General features: G+C 37.7%; 1 protein-coding gene across 3 annotated transcripts in view; it reads right to left on the bottom strand.

The window, feature by feature from the left end:
• Positions 1 to 9,969: 9,969 nt before the first annotated feature.
• LOC111871090 (hippocampus abundant transcript 1 protein) overlaps positions 9,970 to 14,189 on the bottom strand; it is a 77,526-nt gene continuing 73,306 nt past the window's right edge. For all 3 annotated transcript variants that reach the window (XM_033754106.1, XM_023863879.2, XM_023863880.2), the window contains one exon: positions 9,970 to 13,451. In XM_033754106.1, the coding sequence (XP_033609997.1) occupies positions 13,354 to 13,451 (98 nt within the window). In that variant the 3' untranslated portion in view covers positions 9,970 to 13,353. The remainder of the gene's footprint in view (positions 13,452 to 14,189) is intronic.

Below are 14,189 nucleotides of genomic sequence, written 5' to 3' on the forward strand. Positions count from 1 at the left end.
GGTCAACATATTACACTTAGCCAAGTGCTTGTGGAATCTTCAGTCTACATGCCTCTACACTGAGAACACAGTCATCTCTTCTTTAGCATTTTTAACTTAAGGAGAATTTGTTTTTGAAATTACTTGCGCCAACTATTTTCAGGGTGGTGTATCCTGAAAATTTAATATATGACACTACTGAGTGACTGCATGAAACTTAACATCTGTCAGATGGTGAGTTCATTTCCCAGCCAACTAACAGCAATAATTTGGTGCAAATACTTCCTAGCAGTCTTCCACAATGACACTCTTAATGTTACACTCATCCATGATAAAGTTTTCACTCATTTCTTCCACCATCCACACTGGCACTGTAAACCAACTGCAATAGCAAATAAAGAAACCCTATTTCTGAATATTCATTAAAGGAGACATAAATGCTTCCCTCCCCTTCCCATGCTAATAAGCCTGCCACTTTTATTTTTCTTACTGCTAGTGGGGTGGGATTAAGTCCCTTGTACTGTGACCACTTCTGCCCTATTGTATCAGCCCCAGATGATAGGTGAGGGTGATTGTGGAGCAATTGGTGGAATTAAGATTGGCAGAGGAAACCAAAGTACTCGGAGAAAACCTGCCCCAGCGCCACTTTGTCCACCACAAATCCAACTTGACCAGACCTGGAATCGAACCTGGGCCGCCGTGGTGGAAAGCCAGTGACTAACTGCTTGAGCTATGGCGCGGCCAGGTGCCACTTAATTTCACTTCAGGAATTGCTTAAAATGTTCTACACATTTATACGAATCTTGTTCATTCTTGACTGTCATGTATGTTTCTTTGTTATGTTTAATTTGATTATGCAGTTGACACCAACCTCAATAGCTCTTATTGCCTGGCTGTGGTATGCTGCCAACATCTGTAAGCTCTACTGACCTATGCAACATTTATATCAAACTTTCTTATAAGCATGTCTCTGTACTTTATTTGATATCTAATGATGTAGTATTGCAGATAGGGCTTTGCTCTTTGTATTGGTAAATACTTGTACATATACCAATTTGTAGCATTATTTGTTTGCTTTAGTGTATATCTACGTAGTGTCCAAGAGAAAAAATTCGTGCTACTTTCAGCAATGTATTGGCTGTTCCCTTCCACATGGTATACATTCATGGGGACAACCGATGTGCTTGTAGACAAAACACAGAGCTTCAGATTGCTGTATCAATAGTTCGGTTCTTTGTTCCTGATTGTAACCTGATTTCTTGTGCATATAGTGGCATATTTGCTCAAAGCAAGAAATGTGGAGACAAGAGAAATAGCCATTGCCAGGTAATGGCTGTGTAACACACAACAATGGAATAACTGTTGGAAGCAGTGGTTCCAATGTGATCCATGCTGCAGCTATATAATGAGGACCACCTGCCATTTCAAGTGACTAGATTGCTGTTGTAGCGGAAGCTACTAGAAATAAGGCATAATCTGCTGTACTCAGCTTGGACTGACAGAGGTCCTGTATATATTTTATGTACATAGGTAAATCAATAAGTAAGTCACAAATGCATATAGAACTTAAATAAATAAGAGTACTGATCTGAAAAATGCTTTAATTTCTCAACATAATCTCCCTGTACATTGAGGCACTTGTCTCATCATTTTGCAAGCCCCTGAAAACCAGCAGCATAAAATTCTTTGGGTTGCTGTCAGAACCAGGCGGTGACTTCCCTTTCTACAGCTTCGTCGGGAAAATGTTCAGCCGAAAGATGGTGTTTAAGAGGGCCAAACAAATGGAAGTCACGTGACAGGTTAGGTTTTCACAAAGTCTGTGCAGGATGGGTGCTGTGCATGCTGACCCCACAACACAAAATGCAAAGAATTGGTCTGGCATTACAGCATATCAATCGCTACCATGATGGACATGATATGCTAGCCCGAACTGTCAGAGGTGATGAGTCTTACTCCAAGCAGCTTCAATTTGTGTGGCCCTCTTAAACATTGTCACATTTTCCTGTAGCTGTAGAAAGGGAAGGCACCAGATGGTTCTGACAGCAGCCCAAGGAACTTTATGCTGCTGATTTTCATAGGCTTGTGAAACAATGGGACAAGTGTCTCAACATACAGGGAGTTTATGTTGAGAAATAAAAGCATTTTTCAAATCAGTACTCTTATTTAAGTTCTATATCCATTTGTAACTTACTTATTGACTTACCCTTGTACATTTACTAACAAGCTTATCATGTCAAATGTAAATATCCTTTACATTATGACAAATGACTTACTACTGCAGACAATGACTCTGAAAGGAGACTGACCTGTCCTCCTGTAAGAGAGGGCGCACAACAAAGACAAGACTGAAACTGTCAAACAGTAATAAATATCTAATCATAAGTCCCAGACTGGGCTTGACACCAAGACTGACTGACTGACTGACTGACTGATGGACCATCAGTCACAATGTGACTTCGACTCTGACTTCGACTTAGAGGGAAGTCTTGAGTCCAGGATCAGGGGAACATCCACTCGTGAAGACACAGCAGACTGTAAAGACTTAGTGCATGCTGTAATGAACTGCGGAATGCGTGAATCAGCAATAGCACGATTGTTACTTGTAATTACGCTCTATAAGTGTTCAATAAATCCAGTTACCAATCCAAAACCCATCTATAGTCATTCTATCATGTGATAATATGAAAGTCTATCCAGTCTCTACTTGGAGCGACAGCTCTTTGATTTTTTGTAAGTCTTTATGTTTTGCGATGCCACCTCAAAGTTCTCTGTGGTACCATTTAGATGGTTCCCTTTCAATACATACTGATATACATGATATAAATTCTGTCCTAAGTGCAACAATTTATTGTAGGTCTTTCGTTTTGCCTTCTTCTACACTACAAGTTTCGGCCACAAACGGCCATCATCAGGTGTATACACTCACGTAGCTGTTACACTGCACCCAGTTTAAAATTTAAAAACACACAGTTCTTCCCAATTGGCTAACAGGATCTACTTCGCTGATATTTGTCTGATTCGTACATCATCTTTGTCACCCACACACGTCAATTTTGACATTCATGAACTGGCACTTTTAAAATCTTCAGTTCCAATTTTAGAAAACTCCTTTAAAAAAATTTTTTTTCTTCCAAATTTTAAAATTTTAAATTGTTCATTTGATGGAACCATTACTGAAAAAAAGGTCATGCAGTCAGGATAACTTTTGCAACACTCCAGCTTTGGCCAGACTGCTGTCAGGACTCTAAAAATAAACAGAAAGGGTGCACCCAAGGCAAACTAAAACATGGAGAAATTATTGCAGTGCCGTGGGCCAGTAACTGTGATGAAGTGGCATCATAAATGTTTTAATGATTTCCACTTATAATGCTGAAATGAAAAGTGAAACAAAGAAAGGGGGAGGAACACAAAAACCTGTCTGTGTAATTCATTATAATAACTGGACACATGGCATTGACCTCAAAGACCAACTGCTGTAAATGTACCTTGTAGTAAGGAAGTGTATGCACAAATGGTACATGAAGTTATTTAGAACACTTCTGAATGCAATGATAATTTATAGGCATAATATTGGAAAACAAATCAATCAACTGACACTCAAAGTCAGTTTATTGTAGGCACTTTTCAAACAGTTCACTGATACTGAATGTAAAGTAGCAAGTCACCGGGTGGCAGAAAAGATCATTCATCCACAAACTTCCCCCATCTGGAAAAAATCAACACTGCAGAGGAGTTGCATGGTATGCACCAAACACGGCAAGAGAAAAGTTATGAGTGAAAGTTCAAAAATGAATGAGACCATTATGCAGATAATGGCTGTACCGGCACATAACTACATTAACCCCTCATAAACAAATCAAACAACCCATCACCATCACCTCACTGGTCAAGACAGCTCACACTGCTGATTACTTTTATCTTCAACTTTCATGTTCAGGTAATTATTACAGGTCTAACGGAGAATTTTTACAAACACAACATGAGGGAATTTCTTTACAGAACGAGTACTGGTAGTAGCTTTTCAGCAGACACCATGTACAATGGAGACAGTAATTTTTATATCAGAATTACAAACTGACTTCTACAACATGTCTGTCTTCTATATGTATATAAGCACTTTCTCAGTGTCTGATGAGATCTCTAACTGTAACAGAGCCATTATTTTAACAACTTCATCTCTGATGGAATGACTTAAGTGAAATGATTCTAGCAGCTGGATAAATTTACTAAGACAAAAACAAATGAAAGATAGAAAGAAATATTCCTATTACAAGAATGTAATGATTACAGATATTTGAATTATTCCCTGTTCTTCTTCTGTGTTGTGGTCAAGAACAAATAATTCTATATACAGACACAAGAACTAGCAGTGTACATTCACAGAGTTGTTAGTGAGAGAGAAACTCAAGCGTGTAAACGAGAACGGACTTTTACTGTAAATATTAACACAAACATGCTAGCAGAAACAGTGACGAGGTAAGTCTTATAATCCCACAGTGGGCAGATGTGTTATCATATATCATGAAGAACACTTGAGAACCGTGAATGTGGTAATCATTATCGGTATAGTGTAAAGAAAAAAGTAGATAACTGCAAATCGTTCACAACACTGCTGCATATTGGTAAATAACTGACGTCAGAAATATGTTCATGTGTGTCAAATTCTAACTGAACTTACTTTGCAACTTCCTGTCCTGTATCAATGATATACCACTGCATAACACATGAACTATACACTGAAGCTTTAGCAAACTGTGCTGCCATCTAGCAGCTGTTGGGGACAAGCCTATAGGAAATAAACGCTTGTGAACATTTCAATTGTAGTGTGGGTTAGTTGGCTTGATCAATGTACTTTAGCAGTGAGAATGAAAAGAACTTTTAATAGTAGATTAGACAAAGAGTTTTTGGAAGTTACAACTGAATGTACAAATGAAAATACTACTGGTGATGAGGATAATAATTTTAAGACTGACAATGAAGATTCACAGCAGGAATCACAAGTAATGTGTACGTGATAAGAGAACATAATGGAGGTGCCAATCCAATTACCATTAATCATTACTAGTGTACTGCTTTATAAGAATATGAGGTCAAGTGGTAGGGATGACTCTGTTTTTGCTGCCTGGGAACTACCACTGGTAAATTCCTACATACTGTAGTCCATCGACAGAAGAATTAAATGATCAAACAGTGATGATACACAAATTTGGAGGAGACTGGCTGAAAGACTTGTGTTTGGAGTTTATAATTTCAGAGACAAGATTCATTCACAGTCGACAGAAAATAAAAACTGAAGAAAATAACCACACTTTATCCATCAGTATATAAACGAGAAACATAAAACACTGTATGGATTACAACCACAAAATGCAGGAAGAAAAACTATTACTGTCCCACATGGCCTGCAGTTTGTTCTGGACTGTGCATTAACCTTGCAGTGTAAACCATACAGTGCTGCAGTAACCATCGATAGGAAATTACAGTGCCATGTTGTGGACAATGAACGGAAAAAGTGTTTCAGTCATTCATAATGTTTGGTAATTAGGAAATCTGAAGATGTCACAACACAAAATAAATTGCTTTAAATTTTATCACCACAATGATCAGTCACCAACAATCACTAAGGATGGCTCTGGCCATAGTTAACACACACAAACATGGAACTTGCAGATTATCAACAAACTCTAAAAATACAATATTTTATACATTAGTACATTTTATCTGCTGCAGGTCACTGACCACTATCTGAAGTTCCTGGTGCCACCTTGCCGTACATGATGGGAAACAGACCCATGGCCTGAACTCCAGGAATTACCTCAAATGTGAACATACACCATTATAAAACATGTACAGTGCACCAACACTTTCACCTCTATCTTAGGATAATCTATCAATGCATTATTGTCTCAAACATTACACTTTCACTGCCACTAAGAGTACCAATGGTACATTGTGCCAACACACACAGTCTGGAGCAGATGAAGCTTTCTGAATACCAACATGCAAATATGTGTCAAATGTCCTTAAACCTAGTAAGTTACACATTATGTTAACATATATCTAATGTAGCAGTACTACCAACATGAATACTGATAGCAAGTCAAGCTTTATGCTTTGCTATAGAATGACCAGGGATGCAAGATTTGGTAGCACAAGAATACTGTTTATCTGCACTAGTTATGCCAGACAGGAACTTTCGTACAAATGGTGGTTTGATTCCTTCTACAATCCTATTGTACTGTGCATAACTGATATCTAACAGTAATATGCTCTATGGTTCAGGTAATGAAGTTGGCATTTTTACCATTCTAATATTCTATATTTAATTTTTTTTTACTATTTCAAATTTCTTAAAATTCAGTCATACAAATTCACCTCATACAGATATTCTGCCTGTTTTATATAGTAACTTTCAATATAACTTAAAATGACTGGCACATAGCAAGGCAAATTAAAAATTCAACAAAAATACATGAAACAGCATGTTTAAGAAGTGCACTGGTATTATACTGGTATATTTTCATTGTTACAAACACCTATTGTAATTATAACTGTACATAAGACTCGTGTCCTGAAGTGCTTGCTGCTTGATGTCCGATGGTACAGACCTCAAGGAAGACAAAACAAAAAGGGAGTAAATTCAAACAGAATATTCCAATTTACAGGGCATGTAGTCTTCCATGTATGGCAGGCAAGAAATTCAAGTAAAATACTGATCAAAAAAACCTGAAAAAAGGATACTGCCTGCAGGACATGGGTGCAGATGGGAGGATAATATTAACATGGAACTTAAACACAAGCTGTGATAATGTGGAGTAAATCCACTGGGCTCAGAACAAGACCCAGTGATGGACTGCTGTGAACAGGAAATGAACACCTGGGCTCCAGAAAACGTAGAAAATTTATGGACTAGCTCAGTGACTATCTACTTCTTCAGGAGACCAGTCCATGGTGTTCACATAATTAAAGGTAATATTTACATATGATTAGGATTAGTGATGGAAACAACCATTACATTAAAAATGTTAAAGTCCTATTTCAAAAACATTTCAGATCTGAAAGCCTCTTTTTTCTTAGTTCATTTCATCTTATGCAAATATAAATACAGTATCAAAGATTAAGGTGGGCTTTTATCCAAAGTTACCTTTGCTGTAGTGTAGTGGAGTCATATGTGGTAGGCTTCTGGACTGAACTGTCTACCTCAAACAAAGTTAATGATTTAATGTATCTGAAGAACTGCACTGCAAATGCAGCATTCCTACAGCCCACTCTCAACCTTCTGGAAAAGTGAGAAACAAACAAAAAACAAACTCCATGGCTTTAGTCCGCAAAGCGACTTATACAGATCGAGCGACCACCGCTTGCTGGCGAAGTTAGTGCCAACTTTAGAGGATAGAGGGTGTCATGTGGTCTCAGCAACAAATCCCCACAGCCGTTAATTTTCGGTTTTCTACACCCTAATATATATATATATATATAGATCATAGTGCAGGAAAGAGTCCTGAAAGATTGAAGCAGGGTGCAGGTACCATCAAGGATTAACTGCGATATGCAGGTCTTACAGTTCTGAACACACAGAATTTTTCTTTTCAAGTTTCTCTTTTAATTCTTTGTATTCACTGAACAAAGAAACACAACCGATGTGAGACGTCAGCTAGCAACTGAATGAATGGGAGTTCAGTAAAAGCTTCCAACACGCAATGATAAGAGTACCAGCAGCATAGCAGAGTAAGGATGATCTTTCATGATTTCATTTGAATTATCCTATGGGTCATACAGGATAGATGTAAATAGTTACTATAGGATTCTGCCAATGGTGTATAACACATAGAGACATTAGGTTTTCAGACTTTATCCATCGTCCTGGTTTTAAGATAACTAAGAAAAACACGACGTTTTGGAAACTGGATCTGTTTCCATCCTCAGGTGAGGGAAAACACCTATTCTGTTGCGTCCCTTAGAAAGAGCTGGTCCAGTTATTGAGGCTAGCTCTTTCTAAGGGACCCAACAGAATAGGTGTTTTCCTTCACCTGAGGACGGAAACATGTCGTTTCCAAAACGTCGTGTTTTTCTTAGGTATCTAAAAGCCAGGACGATGGATAAAGTCTGAAAGCCTAATATCTCTATAGGATAGATGTAACCTCAGAATGCATGTATGATGTAATGTATTACTTTCAAACAACTATAATTTTTAATAACTTTGAAACAAAATATGGAAACATACACACACATGGCCACAGCCATATCACAAGCATTCCCATGTTATTCTGACAATACTACCAACTGACAAGAATCTATAAGGCACTTAGCATAGGCCACATGTAAGTACAGTCATGACTAAACTGAAGTGAGGTTAACAGAATGCATCTACTCATACAATATCATCTAGAGGGAAACCCCTATTTAAGGTGTCTTTTGGGAGAAATGGATTTGAAAACTAAGCTCAGGAAAAACATTACAAGAAAGTAATTCAACAATGAGATTACTAACTTGGGAATACTGAAAGTGAATGTAAAATGAGGAAAGGCTAGATTTAAGTAACACTAAATGTGATTCCATTGTAAAACTTTTTAAAAATTGCTGTTTCCTGTAGCTTACAAACAAACAATGGGTCACATGCAACATGTCAATACTTGCTGGACTATCTTAATACATAAGAGATCATAAAACTACAAAATCTCAACTGAATGGTTACTATGGCAGCAACATTTTCTTCCACTATATATTGCACACTCTAAGTTCATAAAGCTATTCCTGTAACAGGCTGTGGAGGCCCACAGGATTGTGAGACATTGAGATTCTCACATTTTCTAGACAATCAGCTCATAGATGGTGGTGAGGTTGTTAGCCTTACACGCTGGCTGTTCTTTGCTCCTAGGAAGATTCCTGGTACTCATTTCTGTTAGAGGCTGAGTTGATCCCAGGGCCATAGTCCAGCTGGAAGTATTCAGTCAATAGAAAAATCTAATGAACTTAACCGGAATCAAACCTGCTACCTTTTGGCTTGAAGCACGGTGCCTCAACCAACTGTGCTACCCCATGCTGCACATTCTAAGTTCATTATGAAGTAAAATAGATTTATATGAATGGTTTTGGGAACTATGTAAGAGTACAGTGCTCATCATTAGAAAGGTTTCTTATACTGGTACAGTAATGGAATTTCATTTGAATCTTATGCAAGCAGCATCCATCTCATGATGTACATACTGACAGAATGACAGCATAAACACACCTCACTAATTAGATTATTAGCACAGCCTTCCAACAGACATAACTGACAAAGTAAATAAAATGAACAATAACAACTCCTGTACATGTTTTCCACTTAAATCAGCATCTAATTCTGCAATATGTACCTTCACAACAACTAGCATTAGATCAGTGTTTTGTTCATAAGACTTTGTATTTATTATGTACAGAAAATTACAAATGGCATATAATCCAGCTTTTTTTTTATAATTCAGTACTTCCTCCTCTGGTGATGAAGTCCACCCACAAGCACACTAAGATGAACATGTAAAGGACAAAGGTAGGACATTATCCTCTTGAAGCACAATGTCAAATTATTCTCTGTGCTCTAACCTATTGTGGAACAGACTGACAAGAAGAGTTCTTTAATTTTAGAAGGAAACAAAATTATTGTATGTCCCCAAAAAACATTACTCAAATAAATTTCACTAAGTTGTTCTGACACAACAGGGCACTCTGCACAGGAGATGTATAATGATAGAGAAGGTAAAGGTAGAAATGCTAAGTTGTCCCTGTACTTAACTAATTAAGCACTACACCATGAAGGCTTGTGAGGGAGTGGATGTATAGATCCACATTTCCTTGACCTCGGCACAAACTGGAGGTCAGGGGTCAGCTTCAGGCCCCTGCCATTTTATCCCCAGGGAAAGTGCCCCCAGTATCCACTGGATAGGAGTCTGGGTGGGCCCCACAGCCCGTGTTGATGATGTGGAGAAGATAAAATTCTTGACCCTACCAGGACTTGAACTCTCACCCCTCAGTCATCCAGCCTGCAGCCAGTTGCTATACCAATTACGCTATCCTGGCTCCTAATGGTATGGAAGACTTACTATAATTACCATAAGGAACATAATTCAGCAAAACACTACCATGGTTAGCTCAGGGGATATTACATACCACTTAATAAGTATCATGTTTTAAAATTACTATTAAATAAGAATTACGTCTTCTCAAAACTGCATAACATAAGTTCTCCTTTACTGAGAAGCTGGTTCCATCACTCACATTACAAAACTGCACCTTTTCCAGACAGTAATTTAAGCCCTTAATTGTTTATAACAAAATGTATATAACCGAACTAAAGTTATAGTCTCAAAGTTATGATGAAATGCTTCATAATGTAGCACGGAGACCTGTTGCCAAGCAATGACTCTGTAAACAATGCCTGCTGCTAGGCAACAGATTCCTAACACACACCACTGCACTAACTGTGAACCGGTGTTCTCCATGCAGTCTGTGCAACAGCTGCATAATGCAACAACAAAAGAACTGTTGGGAGCTTGTTTTCTGTGTGGTCCATGCCGAGGAGTTATAAGTAGGACAAGTCTAGAGTTTAGTCAACTGAGTCTGAATCAATCAGAAGAGCAGGAGGTCGATGAAAGATGGCCACCAGCCTGTGGAGTTAGCTGTGAGACAGTCGCCAGCCAGTATGGACATGAACACGGAAATTGAGTGATCTACAGCACTGGATGCCATTATCAGATAATGGCTGGTGAAGCCACAGCAGACTGTGAAGACTTAGAACATGATGTAGTGAACAGCCGAGTGTGTGAATTAGAGATAACGCTATAGTTGCTTGTAGTTATTCTCTGTAAGCATTCAATAAATCCAGTTACCAATCCAAACCCTGTCAACAGTCACTCCATTATGTGACAACTGGTGTTAGTGAGACTGGATTGATCAAATTGTTGGATTGGAGACCACAGTAGGTAGCTATATTTTCATACTAAACAATGGAACAAACGGTGGAACACCTGCTGACTAAGATAGAAGCCAATCAGGCAAGACTGGGCCCAGTCATTATGCACTAACCCATGGAATAGTGACAATGTTTGAAACAAGTCTGCGGGTGGGAGCACACGGAAAAGTAACAACTATATGCCATGCAATGAATGACTTTCAAGCAAGATATGTATATTCAGTTGACTCTTCAGTTTTTCAGACCATGATTTTTGGGCTAGTGATAAACATAAACTGTGCTGAAGTGATAACAGAATAAATAACTTCTATCCTCCCAAATGAAACAAATAATTGGCAAGAAGCACAGTTTCACAATACAGCCTTCAGTATTTGCAGTTACACTGGACAAATAAGCCCCCTTACTAAGTCTACCTCAAACTGTGAAGGACAGAGGTAAAAAAAAATGTGCATGAACCAACAGTTTTGACTTCAAGCCCTCACAAGTAGGCCCTAGACATGGCAAAGTACAGCAAGCAGAAAGGGATTGCAAGAGAGGCACAAAGGAAGCAGCAAAACCACTCAAATCAAAGGGAGCTAAAAGCAGGTCGAGCTTGGTTAAAAATTCTAATGAAGAACTGTCTAGTTTTTATGCCAAGAAACTGTCAGTGAAGATACCATCCTTTGCTCAATGTGTAATAAATGAGCACATGAAAAATACAGACGAAGTAGTATTATATTTCAGGATCCTGTTGCACTGATGCATCACTCGCTCACTTGTTTTAATCTATAATGCAACATAAACGTTTATTTAAAATGTTATTAAAATCGCACTTTAGGAAATTATGTGTTATTGTAGTGACATTTAAAATAAAAGTCTATGTTGCATTAGAGATGGAAATAAGTGGATGAGTGAGGGGAAGTAAGCTCAGCAAGAAAGAAACTAAACATCTTTTGCAAGTGAGCTCTGTAAAGCTTAAATAATAAAGCAGTGGCCTATCTTGGTGCTTAATATTTTTTTCTTTTGACTGTTGCTTAATTTTTCTAGATTTCATATTATGTTAACATTAATAGAAATCCTGAAGGCCAAGCTTCATTCTACTTCACCTCTCTGATATTACTGTCCTCCATTATGTTTTAATGTTTTCTTCCTGTATGTAAAAGACATGTTTAAGCAATAGTAAGAAAACAAAACTTAAACAAAAAAAAAATTGTTATTCCTCCATTACATTATAGGAGCATGATTAAGGAAAGCATGGTATGATTTGGGAAGTATTACCAAAATTGTACCACTTGCTATATATTTTATAAGTGCTTAGAAAATCCAAATGGTTTATGAATAAAAATCTCAGAAGAAACACATTTCATACTACAACTTCTGGCCATGTGCTAAAACATTCACATTGGCAGAAACTGAACACACTTCCTTACTAAAACTGGTACAATATAGGCAACTGTCCCATATAAGTCCCAGACATCCTCTGTGTGTGTGCCCTAGTTGCAAAAGTCTAGGTTTAATCATCTCTCAGTGCTATGGGCTTCATATATATCTGTGGGCACGATTTACCACATGAGTGGATTCTAAATCTCCCAGTTCTACAGGGTTGATGGGCATATTTTAACTCACAGGTAATGTTGAGCAAAGGCAATACTTAGCCTGCAGGACCAAGTAATAAAAGTAACGATGGACCTAGAGAATTGCTGGGATACACAATGAAAATGTTCCTGCAATCATGTAATTCATTAAATGACGAAGTCACTTCTAACTTCAAGCCTCAGTTTGGTGCTGTGCCAACATCAGAAGTTTCGAGAACTGAACAAACTAAATACTGTCATGTTATGCATGTAGAAGTTTCTGGCAAACAAGGCTATGCTTTCATATAAGTGGTATTCTCAATAAATAAAATACTCTGTAAATGTAACAACAATATTAAAAATAATGACCTAAGTCTCATGAAGCTCAATATTAGAGGTGTACTGATTATATTTATGTAAGAGTTCCTTAGGTCAAAGTCTGAAAGCAACCAACAATTGTCTTGCATAGAAAAAATATCCATTCCACAACAAAGGAGCAGGCCACCTGCTCTGATTAGTCATTCAGCATACCTCAGACGTCTTGCTCAAAGAAGTGTTATAAAATTGCAAAGAAAATCATAAAATAATACCTGTCTTCTTACGGCTGAATTTGACTGTAAATATCAATTAACTATCTGTCAACATAATGAAAGTTAAAGAAAGACTGTGGCTGGAGGCAACTTTCATGAAATAATAAAGCACTTCATAATAAATCACAATAAGGACATTTCACATTGCAATGTTGGTACTACTGAGGTAATTCTGACTGCTTTAGAAACCCTGTTCCAGAATTCAAAGCAGTTTTTTTTTTAAACATTGGATTTCCAAGCAAGAAACCTAGGTGATCGACCCAACCAGATCCAAATTCTTTGACTAAAGCACTGCTGAATTGTCAACCAGTGGTGACAGTGGACTGATTCCATCATGTTTCTTGCTCTGCTGAACCTCATACTGCAACTCCATTGATAGACCTGTGGGCAAGATCCAGACATATGACATTCTACCCCACTGATCAATTATATCTATACAATACTCATATAAAAAAAATCACAAAATTCTGAATTCACTTTGAGTCATACATTCTACATACCACCAAAACCTGTAATGAAGCACATAATTCATGGTTCAAAGTAACCTCATTTGGTGAAGTAAAACTGAGAGACCAGCAACTTTATTCTGATGTTTAAATACAGATGAGTTCATACAACACACACCATTGCTGTTCAACTCATTCCATTTTCAGCTTTCTGGCTAATTTAGAATACAGAATGTCAAAAGACAAGATCTGTGATCCGATGTAACATTACACATTGATGTACAAAGTATGTTCACCTGCAGTACAGAAAGAGTTAAACACTGAGTGTGTAGTCATACTTCCTGCAATCATCAAAAAAGAGTGAAATATTTTCATACAGGCATGGACTCATGGTATACACTGGACAGTTACATAAACTGATTTCCATTTATGAATATGGCCAACATAATTATGAACTCAAACATACAGAAACTATGCAATCATTAAAAAACATGCCTGTCAGCAACTCTGTGCAAAACAATGTGACCAGTCTGTGTGATAAAGGTTTGTTTTCCATCTATCTTACATACAGAGGCTCTAAACAGGGCTGATGTCTCCGCATTTCCTGTTCACTGTTTATGCTGGCACAAACAGCACTCTTTTATGTCCTCTCTCCCCTCCTGTGAGTGTACAA

The sequence above is a fragment of the Cryptotermes secundus genome, unplaced genomic scaffold, assembly GCF_002891405.2.
Source record: "Cryptotermes secundus unplaced genomic scaffold, Csec_1.0 scaffold188, whole genome shotgun sequence".
Classification (NCBI taxonomy): Eukaryota; Metazoa; Arthropoda; class Insecta; order Blattodea; family Kalotermitidae; genus Cryptotermes; species Cryptotermes secundus.